Source organism: Motacilla alba, chromosome Z, assembly GCF_015832195.1.
Source record: "Motacilla alba alba isolate MOTALB_02 chromosome Z, Motacilla_alba_V1.0_pri, whole genome shotgun sequence".
NCBI classification, from domain to species: Eukaryota; Metazoa; Chordata; class Aves; order Passeriformes; family Motacillidae; genus Motacilla; species Motacilla alba.
The window spans coordinates 67,959,022-67,977,947 of NC_052046.1; the positions used below are offsets into that span (position 1 = coordinate 67,959,022).

General features: G+C 40.7%; 1 protein-coding gene across 3 annotated transcripts in view; it reads right to left on the minus strand.

The window, feature by feature from the left end:
• Nucleotides 1-16,910, minus strand: part of EPB41L4A (erythrocyte membrane protein band 4.1 like 4A) — a 117,734-nt gene extending 100,824 nt beyond the window's left edge. For 2 of the 3 annotated variants that reach the window (XM_038123345.1, XM_038123343.1), the window contains exon 1: nt 16,249-16,910. In XM_038123345.1, the coding sequence (XP_037979273.1) occupies nt 16,249-16,347 (99 nt within the window). In that variant the 5' untranslated portion in view covers nt 16,348-16,910. The remainder of the gene's footprint in view (nt 1-16,248) is intronic. The other variant, XM_038123344.1, reaches the window with a different exon arrangement.
• Between the last annotated feature and the right edge of the window lie 2,016 nt (nt 16,911-18,926).

Sequence of the window (18,926 nt, forward strand, 5' to 3'; positions counted from 1 at the left end):
CTCCAAGATTATCTAGTCCAAACTCTGACCAGTCTAGATCATACCACTTAGTGCACCGTCCAGTCATTTCTTGATAGCCTCCAGGGATGGTGACTCCACTACATCCCTGGACAGCCCATTCCAATGCTTGAACAATGTTTCCAGGGAGAAATTCTTGCTGATGTCCAACCCTGGGACAGTTTGAGGCTACGTCCTCTTGTCCTGTTGCTAGATGCCTGGAAGCAGAGGGATCTTCTAAAACCCCTGAGTTTTCTAAAAACCATGAATTTTCTAAAATCTTTCCAAAATCGTGGGGTTTACCTCTGGGAAGTAAATGCATAAGCATTTCAAAATGAGAAGGGACACTGGATGCAACAGTGTAGTGGAAATTATAAATATTGGATGCATAAGCCAGCAAACCTAAATTTCAAAATTAATTCTGGGGAGGGTAATCTGTCCACAGCTGTAGGCATTTTTTAAGGGGAGAGGGGCCAGGAAGTTGGCAGAGCCGGTGCGTGAAGTTTGTTTGCATATTTTTTGCTCTGCTTCTGTTTTGTGGGTTTGCTTTTAGTCAACCCTTTTTATTTTAGTTTAAATAAAATCCCAGATATTTGCTTCAACACATTTCCAGTCTTCAGGGTCCTCTCAGATCTTCTAACAAAGAACTGTATGAGAACTTGTATGTGGTAGAAGGACCTGTATCTGATAAGATCAATTTTAATTGAAATATATGTTTCATACTACGGTGCTTATTTCCCCTCATGCCACTTGCCCCTCCTGCTTTATTACTGTCACCATGATTTAGAGATGAGACACAAAAAGGAATGCTAAAATACTGTAGCTCCCTGTGGCATGGATTATAAAAGATACAGTTACTAATCCCTGGCTCCCAAAACATAAAGTCAAAATAGTGAACCAGCCAAACAAACAAAAAAACCCAAAACCATTTCCCCATTCCCACTTTTTTTAGTGCAGAGATATGAATCCCAGATTGTCCTAAGTGCTGGTAGAAAAAGAACTGCACTCTGCTCATTCACATGCCGTCTCAAGTCTTTGGCCAACAGACCAATGCTACCAGCAAGGAAACAACAGAACAAGAAGAACTACTCAAGAAAGGCAAGAGGGAACTGCAAAACGGTGAGGACATACTGCAGGAACAAAGATTAAGGTTCCTGGGGGTACTCAGAAACACTGAGCATGACAGAAGCAGCTAAGGTAAAACAAACCCAAATCCTGATATTTTCCTTAGGTACATGAGTAGGAGAGATGGTGGTGGAAGAGTTCAGCAAACAATTTAATGCTCTATATTCAGGTAACCTCCTCCACCCTGGCTGGCAGACAATTGCCTGGGTGTCTGCCTCTGCTCAAAGTCAAAGCTTGTAGCATCTCCTAGCATAAAGTCTCCTAATGTTCTATAAAAAAGCATGTGGAAAAAGGTTAAGGATCAAATGTACTCTTTGCACACACCCACCAAAGTCAGGAAAACATGGAAGTAGATTAACTGAAAACAAACATGACCCTGACAAGATGTCAGGGAAAGCTTTCTACTGCAAGAGTAACAAAGGATTGCAGCTGAGCTCCTGGGAGGCTCCTCTAGTTGGGGTTTTCAAAAACAGATCACACTAAAAGAACCTGTAAAGAATGAACCACATAATTGTGACCATGCCCTCATGTAACGTAATTCACTATACACTGACTATATATACTACTCATCTGATTATTCCCTCCTGTCCCTGCTGTTCGACATAAGCAATCCTGGCCATTGAGAAATGATGACTTTACCTTCAAGGGGAAAAAAAATCATAGCACTTGCTTTAGTGCCAAGCTTCCTCACAGAAATATGCAGGCTTACTGGTTTTAGGAGTCAGCAGGGTTCATGCTTTTGAGCTCCTCTCTGCAACCATGACAACAGAAAGTTTATTTCACATGAAAGCAAGAAAGAAATTCAAGACTTTGCATTGACAAAAACACCAAAGTGAAATCCACTGTAAAAATCAGACTGAAGCATTGCAGATTTGAACCTCCCAGAGAAATCAGAGCCTTCAAGATACGAAAGCTGAACCACCACCACCACAACGAGCGAAGGCTCTTAGCCAACAGCAAATAAAAGGTAATGCAACTAAATCCTCTTAGTGCAATCTAAAATAAACTGAATTACTAAATATTTGCTATTCATGCATACGGACAGCTACCAGACTGAACACTTAACCAGTTTGATCACATGTCCAAACCTTTCCATAGAAACTTGTAAGAATCAGCAGGGCCTGCACATACTACACACAAGTAAAATATTTAGACACTGTAATCCCTCTGGAGAACTGAATTTCAGATAGGGTAACACACCAACCTGAATCACAGAACTTTCAGCTCAATGTCACCACCTAAACAACCCTATGACAGCCAAACCTTCCTTTTGAAGCAATTCTTCTGTATGAAGAATTGCTATGGGGCAAACATTTCTTTGTCTCAGCAGCAACTGTTCCTTAAAACTGTTTAGTCCACAGCCTCAGCAGCATAAAATTCTCTATCTTCTGTTTTTAGCATTGAGTAAGAAAATGCCAGCTCATATAGCTGAGATACTGCTTCCCAGTCTCAGCCTCTGGGTCAAGCTCTCATACAGCAGGTACCTCGATTTAAGTGACATTGTTGTCCTGATATTTACTCTGTAACCATTGATTCAGTCCTGAGAGGTTTTCAGAGTTGCCTGAGTGCCCAGTACAATCTTTAGAAAAGACTTTTGAAAGACTCTTATGCAAGCACCTAAATAGTTCTGAAAATAAGTTCCAATGCCTGTGTCTTCTGGGCACAATTGCAATCCTGCCTATGATTATGTAACATATGATAATTCCCACTGAAACTGGCAGGCTCTTCCTCATCAAGGTCAGATCTTTCCAATTTCTTCATTTTACTATGCATAATTTTCTTCTGTTTGATCTGCACTTTATTTGCATTGATATACTATTGCTTAAATGCAGTTTGAGATAATTCAACAAAGGAGAGTATTCTTTCCTCCTCTTCTAGCAGAACATGTGTGAAATGACTAAACTCCAACAACTGACTTGACTTATTTTGGCTTAAACAAGTGTCATTAGAAGATGTAATTCCCCCCGAAACAAGAGCCAAAAACCCGAACAAATCCTTGTTTAAAATAATGTGTCCTTTTAAGCAGATCCAGTCTTCTATCTAAATGAGGTAGATAAGGGTAGATCAAGGAAGTTAAAAAAAAAATCACAACAATCATCTGTTATGACATGGTTCAATAAGTCTGTTATTTCACCAAAGCACTGTTTCTGCTATTTTTCAGTGTAATTATATATATAAATATGTTTCAAGGTGTTTCAACATTGTCCAACATATTCCTTTGCCCACAAGGGAGTAACCTATGTTATATGAGCACTATTACAATGCATACTCGAACAGATTACAGGTGGATGATATTTTATTTTCCCTATGAAAGCAGATCCAGTTAGTCAAATACCATTTCTGCATGCAGAGAAACTCTTGAGGTTTTGGGGCTCAGCAGTCTGGAAGGGGTGATGGGATGATCAAAGGGGTTCAATAGATTTTTGGTAGACTTTGATAAGGTCAATATTCACTCTAAAATTACCTGTTAGGCTTTTGTCAGATGTGCTACCTTTGCAGCTTTGAGTTAGAGATGCTTAAAATCTTCAGGCCTAGAAGCCTTCTTCCATTCCCTCTGCTCCTGGAACCACTGTGTACCTCCCTCTCAGATGTTACACAGGAGGAGACAGCTGTAGACTTGTAAAATAACCTAAAACTGTATGTACTAAGAATACTGGAGTACAGACTAATTGATTCAAAGGCATTGTTTAATTAAATGTTCAGTTCCTCCTTCCAGATTGAAAATTATGCAAGGCTTCCTCTCTGTGTACTTACAACAACCACTACTGCAATTTCCTTTAAATCATACTTCTGGTTCTTGCCTGCTTCAAACTTTAAAGAACAAACAAAACCCAGCTTTTCCCTAAATTATTATATTCCCCCTCTTTTTTCAAGCCTGTACTGAATAGAAAAAGCCTGGATTAGGCCAGTCAGGTTTCCTCTTCCCCTGTAACTGTTCCTAACCAACTTCAAAATGCAAGCACATTTGTATGCACAATGAACTCCCCAGCAAACACCTGCTTCTTGAAGGCACTGTACACTGTCCTACCTCCTGTAATTTGCTGCTCAAGTACATTATTTTGCTTCATTTTCTGTACACTCAAAAATCAATGTTCAAAATTCAATTACCCAGCAATTTCTTCAGTTCAAGTAATTTTTCTTACCCCATATTCCTTCTGTATGCCAGAGAAGGAATATGAATCACAGCAAGCTTGAAAAACAAGATAATAAGCAGCATCGTGTTAGATGTTCTTCATCTTATAGATAATAATACCAAGTCCATGTGCTCTGTGTGGTTAGATTAGGTAGGAAAAATGCATATTACGATGAAGAGCCTTTAATCCACTGTAGGCAAAGTAACTCTGCCATTTTCAATAGAATTGCATGAATCCACTGGTGGATTAGATACAAACAGAGTATAATCACCTCAAGCTCGGCATGGAGTTGGGCAGCACACACATTTATGTAACTTTCAGAGAGGTGAATGCTGAAATGAACACTGACTTGTACTTTTGTTACTTTTCAAGTGAATGCTTATACCTTAGTACAGCAGGCACATAAAAATCTGTCTGGTTTGAATTCTCTTCAAGGTAAGACACACAGTAGGATTAACTAATACAGAAGGAAAAAAATCACCCTTTCAATTTTGAAGTTTCTTTGGGGGCATTATTTGTCTATGAAAAGTTCCAAGTAAATATTCTTGGAGGGAGGGTTCTATAAGCATGCTATATTCACACACAGCAGCAGAAATATTTCTGTGTGCTGCCCTACTGCAAATCTTCTACCTTGATCTTTCTAAAACTCATGAGTGAAACAAAAAAATTAGCATAAAAAAAACCTAATTAATAATTAATATCAAGATAATTGAAAGTGTCATGGTCTGAGATACAGATTAAGCAACAGGAAAAAGAAAATGTATCTCTATTAAAAAACTGTGTTTGATGCATTTTCAGCCAACTCAGTGGAAATGGTTTAACTTCCTCCCAATCAAACCTTCCTCTCAACAAAATACGTCAAGCTGGAGTCAAGCTTTCCTGCAGGACTTCTGCCTACTTCTGGAGCTTTTCCATGTCACAGGAAAAATTTTCAGCTTTCACAAAACTACAAACACTGCAAAGAAAGATTTTAAACAACAATAGTACTTGGAGCTATCTTGTTTTTGACATTTTACAGATTCCTCTCCCCAAATAACTTGATTTCGCCATGTTGTTTCACCAATTTCTGTTGGAGACAAACACACATGTAATACCAAAAATAAACCTATTCTTTTTTCTGATCATTTGTTCTGACTTCTGTTCACCTGTTCCCAAAGCAGCAGACATCATAAACAAACATGGTCAGTTTTCCTTTAAACAAAGATTTCAGGAGATAGTTCATGAAACCTGGTCCTGTAGAAGAGTTTTTCCAGGAAAGTAGGAAAAAAGAAACAAAAGAATAAAAATTCAGACATGGAAACAACAAACACAGCTTTCATGCTCTAAACAGATACAAGAGCTGAATACTGATGAAAGGCCAAGGATGATTAAGAAAAAGATTTGACTTCTGTTAAAGAGGTAGAAATTTTTTATGTTTATTTTACATTAATACTATCTGTCACCTTTATCCAAGAAATTACATTCTTTCTTTCAAGTAAATTTTCATTTATTAATTGAACCTGGTCATAAAAAAATTGGGTTCTATTTGGCTCCTGTTGAAGTTGGTGCCAAAGCACTCCAAAATGTATGTCATCAACATTGGAATTGAAACCAGGTACAAAATTTCAAGTATTCTCCAATCCAGGAAAGACCATGGTAACTCACTATTCCTTTCACAGGAAAAGAAAAAGAAACATTATTACTAAATGGTGGTCCAAGAAAGAGAATTTGCTTTTGCAGGAACTGCTCTGAGACACTGAAGACACAGATAAAGGAACCTCAAGGCCAAGAATATTTTCTTAGTAAATCTCATCCATCCAAACCTGGAGCACTGAGAGAGCTCCAGAACACTCCTCATTTTTGGAGAAAGATGGTTCAGTCAGAGGTGATTTTAAAGGCATTATAATTTATCAACAGAAATGCATTTGTTAAGAACAAAAGGCTTCTCAGAATAACCCAGAATAAATGTGGTAGGTATCCTTTGAAGAATACCAGAAGCTTTTGTTTCCCACAGCTTTAGAGTTTGCTATGTTTCAGAAGAAGGACACACACACTGAAAAGAGAACTGAAGTGTTTAGCCAACTTACGTGTTGTACACAAGAAGATGGGACTTTTAGAAAGCAAAAAATAATGAAGAGAAGAATACAGCTGAAGAATCTGACATCACTTCAAAGCAGGGGGAAAATATTTGATCTTTTGAACATAAGGGCTTTATTCCATCCTGAAAATATTATTAAAAAACATTTTTAATGTTTTTCCTACTCCCCCTTTTCCTCCCTTCCCCAGTTCCTCCTCCCCTACCCAAAGTAGCCAATAGAAATTAAACCTAAAAAGCTGAGGGCAGGTCAGGACATTCACACGCCTCATCAAAAGGTTCCTCTACAAAGGCTTGCGGCTTTCTCCCCTTCTTTCACAAAGCAAATGGCATTACAAAAAAGTTTGTTTGTTGCAAGACCATTCTGTCCATTTGCAACTCTCCTTCATTTGCCCAGGAACTTTTCCTTCTGATCACCTCTACTGAACCTAAGCTACCTCTCTCCTGTGGTCCCTCCTGAGGTATCCTAATTTGCTCTGAAAGGAGATCCAGGCACAGCTTTCATGATTACTTGCTGTCTTGTCCCCTCCAAGGCACCCTGATACATATCACCCACCCCTTACAGTCATGGTATGACAATCAGAATTATGAGAGTCTGACACTCAGCTTTCTTTTGTTCTGGCATATTAAATAAACAAACCAACCACACAGACAAAAGATTGCCTGTCAGCCTGAAGCACACTTGAAAGGACCCCTGTGGAGGAGGTCCAGGCTCTGTGTGACACAGTGGAAGTGTCAGGCTGCAACAAGCTCCTTTGCACTCCTGCTCACTTTCCACATCCACAGGAACCACAGGGAACAAGGATCTGAGGATTCCTCCGTGGGAACAAACACAGAAGGCTGGCAGTCATGGCCTTCCAATCCCACTTGGTTCTGACACGTGACTTGCATTCCTTTCAATGGCCATGAGGAGATTACACCACTTTATAAATTACAGCTACCTTCCACACCTCAGGAAACTCCACCAGCACGGAATCAGGGCAGAGGCAGGGCCTAGTGCAGCATTCTTCTGTACCTGGTGCTGGCCAAACAAAGCAAAACTCATTTCAAAACAGCAAGTTTTGCAGACAGTTTGAGGCATCCCCAAGAGAGATGTGGAGAATCTGCTTCCATGTTACCTGTCACACCAGCATTGTGGGATTACCTCTTCTTACAAGGGGTGTTGAATTACTTGCTTCAAGTCCCGAGTCAGTGCTGAACTCACTCCTCATTAGTCTCCAATGTATTCCTCCTCATTTTTATAATTCTGAACTGTTAGTTCCATCAGTTTTCTGTGGTACATACAAATAGCATAAAAGAAAATTTACTTTCCCTAATGGTTCTCCGTGCAGTCTCTTATAAAGAGAATTCTTGCTCTGGTATTTTAAAGGGGGAAAAGAACAAAACCCCATTACATTCCTTCCAGCTACCATTCATCCACCAAACAGGAAAGAAGTCTGTCACAATTCTTTTACACTGTGATCTGAAAAAAACTGTGGAACCAAAACAAGAACTGTAATTTTTTTCCCCATATCTAATGTATTTAAAACATTAATAATAAAATAAAGTAGATATTCTGTATAACATACAAATGAGTATTACTATAGATAGAAAATATTTTCCAAACACTACAAATAGCCTCTTCTCAGACATAAAAGAGAACTTTCAGTGAAATACATAGTATGTGGAAAAACAAAAACCAAATCCATTGGATTTTGTTTGGATGAACTTTCTTTTGGATCAATTCTACAAACAATCAAGTGCATTTTGTTCTACAAAGTGTTAAATCATGTGCTTGCCTACATTAATAGTCATGCCAAATTTTGCCACTAATTATATAGGGAAACTGCCATTTTCTGCCTTCTAAATTCTTTTCATGGAATTGAGATACTGAAGGTCCTTCCTTTCCATTCCTAAAAGGCATTCTGTCTCTCACACAAACAAGAGAACTTATTCTTCAGTGCACTCAGTTCTTACTTTCCTGAGAACAGAGGAAAAGTATTCAAGTGCTGAGCGATCTATTATCAAACTGGCTCACTCAATCACAAAGAGATTTTACTCACATGCCCAAAAATTCAAGAACTACACGAAGATAGATTGTCTTCTTCTCTGCTTTATGGACAACCAGTTGTAATCCTGCACAGTTTAAAATGTAAATATTGACAAATAAATAAACACATTGCCCATAGAAATTAGATCCACTTTTCCTTCACATTAGTAACTACCCATTACTGTAATGACTTTATTATTTATTTTAAATGTAAGCAGGAGCAGTTGGATTTCACTTAATATAAAGTCTTATGCTTGCTCTTACCAAGCATAACTAATACAAACTTCTGATAGGAGTGAGAGTTTGCCATTTGCATGCACTTCTGAGACAGAATTAAAAAGAAATCATGAGGGGCAAGAGGAATGAAAGGCTTTTTAGAAAGGAATTTTTACAGACCTCTGAGACCTCTAACAACCAAACTATAACATAACTACCCTAGTACCATTGGTTAGTGGTACATTCAGCCCAACAGGGATTTCCATCTAGAATGATCAAAAATGACTATGCGGGTATATTAAATTTTGGTTGTTACTTTCAATAAAAACAATTTGTATATCAATTCAAAGGAAGTTCTGAGGTGTCTTTTTCCTGCCTCTGGAAAGGTACTGCTAGAATTACCATTCACAAAAGGTCTCTTCCCTTCAAAGAAATCAATGTTCGTGGTCACAAGCCAAAGAGAGCAGATTAAGCATGTTTCCAACTTGGCAAAACAGGCAGGTTCCCCTCTTCATGCTGCAGCAAAACCAAAGGAGCTGAGCTCTCATTTTGCAATGTTTCTATTGTTTTTCCACTTCTGAATAATAGCATGTGTTGACCTCGAGCATGTCCTTTTGACCTTAGTGCCTGCAGTGTTCAACCATCCACAACTCAGGATGCAATGGAAGAAGTGGGAACAAAAGTTCAATCAATACTGAAATGACAACCTTCATTTTAAACTCTGCAATTAAATCAGTATGCAGCAAGAACAAGATCTGATCAAAAAGCAGCATCTAAAATGTGCACTTAAAAATGCAGTTTGCAAAATTATACCCAGATACTGAAATGTGATTATTCAGTTGGAAATGTATCTATTGTGAAAAAAGTGAAGGTAATATAGCTGATCTGTCATTATAAAATTAAATCCCGTTTAGGAAAATAAATTTTAAAAAAATAATTTAAAAGACTGGCAAGTCATCTCTCATCTTTCTAGCAAAAAAAAAAAAAGATATTAATAATGATGCAACATGACCAATACATAATTTCTCTTTTCTTCATGTGTTCAATATCATCTTGAAAACAGGTATTTTTGCAGCAAGAAGTGACATAAAATTTAAGCTTCTAGAAACACTGTCTTTCTGGAACAACTTTTCAATTCAGTCTCTTCAATATTTCTCCTCATATAATGTGATAATTTTTAGCAGTCTTCTTTTTGTGAGGGAAAGGATTGCAATTCTACAGCTGAATTTTAGTTCAAAATTCTTAGGAACTAAAATTAATAACATACCAAGAGATTATATTTAACTATAATAAAATACTGTAATATAAGAAATGCTTGATCCAAGTTACATAAACCCAAAACTGTACCAAAAAAGCAGCCTTACAGTTTACATTTACGCTGGTCCTATTATGAAATTACTGCTCAATGAAAACAGAAGAACAGACACCTCTAACAATATTATTGCTCAAACCTCAAGTTGACTAAGACATAACTCCATTTAGAAGTTAATGGACTTACTTCTTGTTGTCATGCTGGTTTCATTAATTAGTTAAGTGAACCTAGGGAAAATAAAGTGTCTCATTGTTCATTTATTTCATGGTTATTCTGTGGGGTATTCAAGATCACTGGCCTTATCTGTAAAGATATTGTAAAAAATTAGTAATCCATTTCAAATTTGCGACACAAATTTTTGCAGAGCAGTTCATAGCAATGTTGATGAGCCATTTTGTTACTTTAATTTGCTGTAAAGTAGAATTGTGCACTGTTTCGGCCCATTTTTAGAGGACTGAAATAGTTCAAAATTTCATATAAACGATCTGGCCTTCAGTGTGCAATCAGATGACCATTTTATACCCATAAGGAAATATAAGAAGCACCAGCACCTTTCTGATATGGAAAGGATTATCAATAACTTACTTTTTTGTCAATTTTTTTTTTCTTTTGCTACAGAAGATCCTTAGATGTATGGTGTCAACTGCATTAAAGAAGAAAATGAGTATTTATTCACACTTGGAACTTGATGATATTGTCTGTGTAATTTTCCTGCTGCTATGCAAAACATGTACACATAGCAGAACTCTTGCTTTATAAAGGAAATATATTACAAGGTTGAAATGAGACTGAGATGGTGCCCTTTTAATCAATTCACTTTTTATTAACTACTCTTTTCAAATCAATATGCTGAATATCAAGAAGAATCTGCCTTGAAATATTTATCAATTAATTATTTCTTTATTAATCAATACCAAAGAGGGCAGAAGAAAATATGATTAAATATGCTTGAACTTTTGATATTACAGTTTAGTAATTCCTGTAGGTGCTGAAAATACCATAGGTAGAAAGCTACTGCAATCCATCTTTAAAAAGATTTTTCAAATTTCTGAAGTAGTGTGACTAGAAAATTTTAAAAATTTCTCACAAAAAAGACACTTTCCTTTCCTAGTAAAATTTAGAAGAATAAACCAGCAGAAATCACTTTCATAAAGAATACATTCCACATTCACAGCAAATTACTACCAATTTGATTCTAATGCTAACTCTCAATTAAAATAATTAACACAATACAAGTTCGTTCTATTCATAGGATTCTATTTCCTGCTATCAAATGTATCCATTAAGTATTTTCACTGGGAAAAAAAACAGATCCCTATCATTCCCAGGTTGACTCCTTGGTGTACCTACAGCTAATATAGCTTGATGTAAAAGTGCATTCCATATTTTCTGTATACACTGTATTTTAAAGACATGAGGTCTGGAACTGTTTAGCTTCACTGGGAACTGAAAAAAAAAAGTCAAACAAAACAAAAACAAAGAAAAAAGCAAACAAATAAAAACCCCAAACAAAAAACCAAACTGAACAAAACAAATGAAAAAAAAAACCAACAAAAAAAAGGAAAAATACCAGAATAATCCACATAATCCACAGAAAACTTTCTAAGAAATGGTGTGTTTACCTATTTCTGTAGATCATACTGAATCCTTTTGTCAATTATTCCATAAGTATCTTCACAATATGTATAATATTCTGATGCTCCCACTCATGCTTTTTACATATCCAGTTATTTAACACAGTTCCTAATATCAATCACTCTTTATTTCAGGCTTCTTTTTGCTTTGTTGTTTTTTTGGGGGGTTTTGTTTTTTGTTGTTGTTGTTTTGGTTTGGTTTTTTTTGAGGCGAGTGTTTGGGGTTTTTTTTAACCATCATTTTGTTAAATTCTCAGTAAATCATCAAGTAAATGGTATGATGGCCAGAATATCACTGCCCAACAGTGATAAATGGTACCACCTAATAAAATAATATTATAGAACATATACTTATCCCAGGAAGACCTTGTGTATCATTCCTGTTCATCACTTCTCTTCTAATGAAATACTACTGTTGGCCCATCACACATGTCAATCTAAACAGAACATAAAAACTGTGCTCAGCGAGGAATTTCAAGGACCACTTCAAAAGTGCAATGACCAGACGGCTTAAGACTAATTAGAGAGCTTCTTCACTGCAGAAGTAGCTAATATTTTTTTTTTGAGATCTTTGTTCCAACCAAAGAGATGCAAACATGAGACACAGATGCTTCATATCATTTTAGCTTCTTCAGGAGAAAAAAACCAAAACAAATCTCTCCCTTAAATACTATTTTCAAGAGGAGAAAAAAAAGGGTTCTTAGATTCCTGTAACACACACATTACAAGATGAGCACTCTTTATGAAACAGCTGATCACCAATAGGTTTCAAGGCATTATTTTTAAGGGACCACAGAGGTTTTCCTTAACCTCCAAAAACAAATCTGTGCAATAACACATCCCACTGTTTACAAGGACGATTAGCCCAGTTCTTAACAGAGCCAAAATATGTAATGCCCACAACCCTACAGTCAGGTATCACGTCAAAAGTCCACTGACATGTCTTGCAACATCAACAGATGAGCTACAACTGGTACTGTACCATAAAAATGCCTAAGTTATTGTTTAGTCTGTGTGAAGAGAATGCAAAGTAGCAGTCCTGGAAAAGTGATTGCTTTTCAGCTGGCAGCTCATTCTTACCATATCTTAAGCAAAAACCCATTTCCTAACTGGAAACTTGAACATCCTTTTAAGAGAAAAAGCTGTCCCCATTTGAGGCCATACACCTTGACTAGACAAACTGTATAAGAATGTGGTGGCCTCTTCCATCCCAAAATTGCTGGGACTAACAACTGCCATCACTTTTTTATCTCAATGCATGTACACTCCAGAATATCTCTGTTAATGTACTATAAGAAAACATTAAAATTAAGATTATGAGACACCTGATGGCCTTTTCTGATTGCCTTTTATAAGTCTCCTGTAAGCCTCAGTGCTGGAGAATCAGCTTACACATTTTCATAGAGCAGTGCTCTAACCTTAAACCACAGAGGCAGAAAGGAGAACAGCAACGCAGCACTGAGAACTGTAAAAAAACAAAACAAAGCAAAACAAAACCAAAACCAAAACCAAAACAAAAACAAAAACAAACAAAAAACCCACAAAAAAAACCTGAGAATCAAAAATCGGTTTGAGGAAGAGTTCCTCACAAACCCCTCCAAGACAGCATGGCCCATGGCAGAATGGTCAGTTCCTATCACCCTCATCGCAAAGGGAAGTTGTTTCCTTGACATATGACCTTGAAAAAGCCACTTGACTTCTTTCCATCTTAGCTTCCCCACTTGGGAGCCAGAAGAAAACTAATCTTTTCCTTTCCCTAACAAGCTCTTTCAAGTCCACAGAGAAAATTTTCCTTAAATTGCACTCAAAGTCTCAGTCTTGTCACTGCTGCTCATTGTTTCAATGTGAAGTACAATTTGAAGCCCTCTGTAGTATGAAGAATGAGTCAATGAAATTGTAATTTTAAAATGTCATGTTTTGATGAGTAGAGTTGCTGCCAAGCATAACAAGTCAGAAATAACCACTATACAAACTAAGCAATGCATCCTCAAAACTCTCTGGATACAAGTATCTACTTCACATCCAGTTCCCTGAAGAAACAAACTTGCCTCAGACTTCTACAGGGCACTGCCTTCCATCCTTCAAAACAAGTAGGTTTATATCACTAATATCAAGCGAGTACATAGATTGCCAAAAGCTGTTGAGCTGTGGCTTTATTTCTAACAGATATGCATCTGCTTGGGGGAAAATAAGAGAGCAAAGTTGCTTGTATAACCATTTAAAACCACTGCTCCTGTAACAATTCAAGATATGTGAAAGAGTACCAAAAGTTTGTTTCCCATGTATCTCTGAACCAAATTAAAAGTGAAGATGACAAAAGGAAGATCCCATCCAGAATCTGTAGTTCTAAGGAAATGTTTTTTTAAAAAATGTTGGTTTAAAATGAAACCCATAGGAACTTTTACAAATTATACCTAGATGCCAAAGCTGAAATGCCAATTTAAAAAAAAAAAAATTAAAAATAAAAGTCTCTGAGTACATTTCACCTGAGTATATTTTAAAAGATTTAAAATAAAACATTTGTATTTCAAGGGTAAAGTGACAAATGACAAAGCATGACCGAATATGACAAATTTTATGTTCTGTTTCACTAAGAATTGATAATATAATGTCCCTGGAAAGCTGTAGAGTAATAACAACATGAACGTCCCCTGAGCAGTTGAAAATTACTGAAGCCAGGACTGAGTTGAAAAAGCCATTTCTGCCATCCTCCAGCTGTGAAGTGGACCAGGGCACAAAGGCCCAGCTGAAGGCTCACCCAGCAAAAGGCAAACCGGTGGCCAGCCTTCAGCTGGACAGGAGCTGCTCTTCATGCACAGCTGCACAAGCACTCATGCGGGTACAAAGGCAAGGGAGGGCACCATGGTGGAAACCGCTGCCTGGGAGAGAGCTCTGCAGTTCCTCACCTTGGTTTTTCAAAGGCCCATGGAGCTACAGCACTGGGGTGTGGCTTCACTGCGTACCAAGTATATCTTAAAACAAAGGAAAGAAAAAGAAAACACAGAAAACAGGCTGCTACAAAAAGGGAGATTCTCCCTTCCCTAAGGTTTCTCACTGCGCAGCGTGAGTGCCTATGCCAAAATGTTAATGAACTACTACTTTTCTTGTCAGATCCACACTGATCTGTTCCAACTGATTCCATGACTACTCTGTGATTGCGTTCAAGACAGAGAAGCAGCAGGTAGAAGGGATGAAATATTCAGCATTACACCACATTCAGATCACACTAAGAATGGCAGGAAAACACACACTCATGTTAAACTAGACAGTTCCCAACACTGCAAGTCATGCATTCTTGGAAAGAATCTTCAGACTCATTCTTTCCCATGGGACATTAATTTCCATTAGACACCGCACTTCCCTTTCAGGGTTTAGATTCATTACACTAACCATCTTTAAAGATTACATTTTTAACATACTTCTGCGACTGCACGTTTACTGCACAAAAGCATGCATGATATACACACCCGCATCTGCACATTGAAAGGTAAGGCTTTTCAGAAGCATCTAAACTTAGACTTCAAAGACCCTACACAGGTACTGAATTCCAGCGTCACCATGATTTGCTTACTCCTCAGGGCTAAGCATGGATTTATGGGCCTATCTGCAGGCAGTTGATTCAGCAAAGCTTGATAATTCTGAATACATGTAGACCTGGTAATATCACTGATTACAGTTGAAAATATGTTGTTAAATATAAACTCCCTCTCCCCGCTACCCTCCTTCAGGTTCTCCTTTCCCCAGGTGCTTCACCAAGCTTCAATAATTCAAGCTAAAACACAAAGGCACACAGAATTTTATTCTTTGGATGTCTTAGGTAAAACTGGTCAGCCCTTTCCAACAGTAAATTTTAGAAGAACGAATTTCTTTCTTTGATTGTGTTTTCTCTTTCATTTTGGTTTTTTTTGTTTGTTTGTTTGGGGTTTTTTGTTTGTTTGGGTTTTTTCCTGATCCAACACTGAAACCACGTTCTTACGTTGCTAATAAATTCATGTCCCCGGATCTTCGAACAAGGACTTCAAGTGTCTGCGACATGCTATCAGCTTTCATCAGGCTTTACCAAACAGGACCAAGTTAAGGGCCTTTACAAAAATCTCAGTTTTCACAAGCTCTGTCAGGGCTCATTAGCGCCTGGCAGATGACTACTTTGAAGAGTTCACCCACGCCGAGCGTGCTGCAGCGGCGCAGGAGCTGTTCCCACCAGCCGGGCGACGGTACACCGGGCTGGGGAGGCGGCTGGAACTTCACCCCTAGCGCTCAGGAGCTGCAGCGCTCCCGCCCCGCACCGCTGCCCCCGGCCTTTTCCCGGGAGAGCGCGTCCCAGGGCGGGCACGGCCCGAGGCAGAGGGAGCGGGGAATGACTCAACATGGGTGCGCAACACACCGTGCACACAGCCGCCTTCTCTTTTCATGCTCTGGCAGGTACAGAACAATACCTCTGCGCGGAGCGTCCCGAGCGCCAAGGGGTGGTCGGCACCTGCTCGCTTTAAGTCACTATCTCGATGAAGCCTTCCAGAGCACCGTCTGCCCCACCGGCGCGCGTCACCCTGATCCATCTGTCTTTTGCGCGACCGTAAGCAAAGTTACGACGTTATTCTTCCCGAAACCCATTTTTTCCGCCGCCGCTCCCTTCCCGGCTACCGCAGCGCAGCTGGGGGGAAGCCGCCGCCGGGCAGCCCCGCGGGCTCTCCCGCATCGCGATTCCGCAGCCCTGCCGGCGTCCCTACCTTGATGCCCTGCTGCTGTGTGGTCAGGGTCAGCTTGGACTCGTCCAGGAGCAAAACTTCGCAGTAAAATTCCTCCGGGACCGCGCAGAAACAGCCCATGCCTGCTGCGATGGCCGAGGACAGAGTGGGGAGGCGAGAAGAGCCTCGGGCGGCTGCGGAGAGGGGCTGAGGCGCAGCCGGGTCTGGGCCGCGCCCGGCTCCGCGCCCGGCTGCGCGGATGGAGCCCGGCGGCTGCTAGGGCGCAGCGCCCAGCCCCGCGGGGCGGCCCGCCGCCATCCCGCGGAACAGCCTGGACGGGGCTGCCCGGCTCTCTCTCTGGGAAAGTGGGAAAAAGACCGGCGGCTTTTTTAGGAAGGATCCCAGGGCACAGCCCTCGCCCGCGCTCGGCTGTCAAGGCGGCTCCCCCGCCGCTGCCGCCCCGGGAAGGTACCGAGCCGCCCACCCGCCTGGTCCTCCGCCCCGTCCGCGCACGATTCCGCGCCTCCCCTTTGTGTGCAGGAGCGGGGCCGGAGAAGCGCTCTCCGCCGCCGCAGCCGGGGCGTGGGGGTGGTCCCCGCCCGGCCAGCGCGTTACCTCCGGCCGCGGACCCTGCGGGCGGAGCGGGGCGGTGACAGTGCCCGGCGGCGCTGGGCTGCTCCCCCGGCTGCCCGCGGCCGTGGGGAGGAGGGGGGGCGGGGGCGGGGGCGCCGGCAGCATTCGCCTCCTCCCCGTCGGGGGCGGAGGGATGGAGAGAAGAGAGACCCAGCGGTCGGGCAGCGCCGGCCGCCTCCTGCCGGCCGCCGGGCAGGACTCACCCGGGGCGCCTTTGGGTTGGAGAGCGGCGGACGGCACCTGCCCGGCACCGGCACCGCGCCGCATCATGGCACGGGACCCCACCGGCGTTCTAGGTCTGGGGCCGGGCCCTCGCTGCCCTCTGCCATGGAGCGGGGGCGATGATCCCTGCCCCGGCCCGCGCCCCTCGGTTGTCCCCGTCGCCGCTGGGCAGCGCTGCCCGTCTCGGCGGCCGCGGCCCCGGTCCCCGTGGCACCACTGACCCCTGCGGGCTGCGCCGCTCCGCTCCGGCGGGCGTCAGAGCGGGGAGCGGGTTTTGACTCTGCCCTTGACAAAGAAGCGCTTCAGGAGACACCACGGGTGAAGGGTCCAACAGAGGTTGAATTTTTGAAAGTGCCCTAGATCGGAAGTCTATTCTCCATCGTGCTGTTAGATACTGAGCTTGCTACAGGTATATTTAATTTTAAAAGCAACGGTATTGAAAACAAATAAATAGATACATTTTTAAAAATCAATTTTAAAAAATTGAAACCAAAACCCAACAAACAAAGAAAAGGAGGAACAGAACAGATCCTCCAACTGCCTTTGCGATTGCTCTCTATAGTTTCTGGAGCGCACAACAATCCACTTTCTTTGCTACACATACCTCACCTTCAGGATTATCCCCTCTCAGGTAGAAAAGGGATCCTACAAGTTAAGCCCTGATCCCACAAGTGCCTGTGCTTTTACGTAAATCTGTATGCATGAGTCGTCCTATTGAAGAAGTTCACATGTATAAATTTAAGAATATGCAGAAGTGTTTTTCTTTTGGTCATTAACTTGTTCATATAGCATAAGAGAGGGGTACAAGGAAATTATGTTTATAAAACCCTGCTTTTAAACACCTGTCCTAAATATAACCCTGCTGCTCCCAAGTAATGACACTCTCATTTTCATATTTCAACTTGGACCTTGGGGTGTTGGGATCTCCATATCCATGCTGTAGCTGCAAAAAACAATATTCCATGAGCACTGGAAAGATCAGGACAAAACCCACCATATAGGTTCATAAAAATAAAGCCTTTTGAAAGACCTAGAAAGACTTACAAAGACTAGTCAAAGTTAAAAAATTCGACTTCCTAACCTTTTTTCCTGGGCAATACATACCCAGTGAGAATGCTATCCAGAAAGCACAGCAAATTTAGGAATTACTCATGACTTTCTAAACACATTTTTCAAACAGTTCTTGAACCCCTCTAACAGCAGACAATTTTCTAGAGATCAGATGGTTCCTTTCCCCCTCTCTTTAGTCTATTTAGATCCATATATCATGCACATTGTGGTATAAATTACCCTCTAAGTCAGTTAAAGTCATTATATATGTGTAAATCACTGGTTAATCAAGTGAAAGGGAGGGTTCAATGAACTCAAAACTGCTTCAAAATCTTTATTGATAATTTAAAGTGTTCATATAGCTACAATCACCATCCCAAATCTGAGCAGTTTTACCGATACTGCTCTGGGTTATATGTCACTTATAAGCTGTCCAAGTGAAATATTTCATGTCTTCTCTTTTTGAAGATCCATTTTATGCTGCTGCACATTAGCTGATTGGTCCATGGGAAAAATACAAAATACACGGTCATGTTGAGCTGATGCCAGCATTTGGAGCACAGAGAAGCTAACTCATGAATTTGTCTCCTAGCCAGGCATTCCGACAGTTAAACACTTGATAAAGAAGCAGTACCAGAACCTGCTACTTGAGGTGAAAACCTGGGAGGAGATTCTGAAATTCAGCAGTGAGAAAATCAGCCAGGGGAGCAGAGGAAGAGGGGATGGAATAGATGGGATCTAGACTATGAACCAGTGTGAGCCCTGAGAAGCTCAGGAAATCAAAACGACCAGCAGGCAAAAAGGTAGGGCCCAGT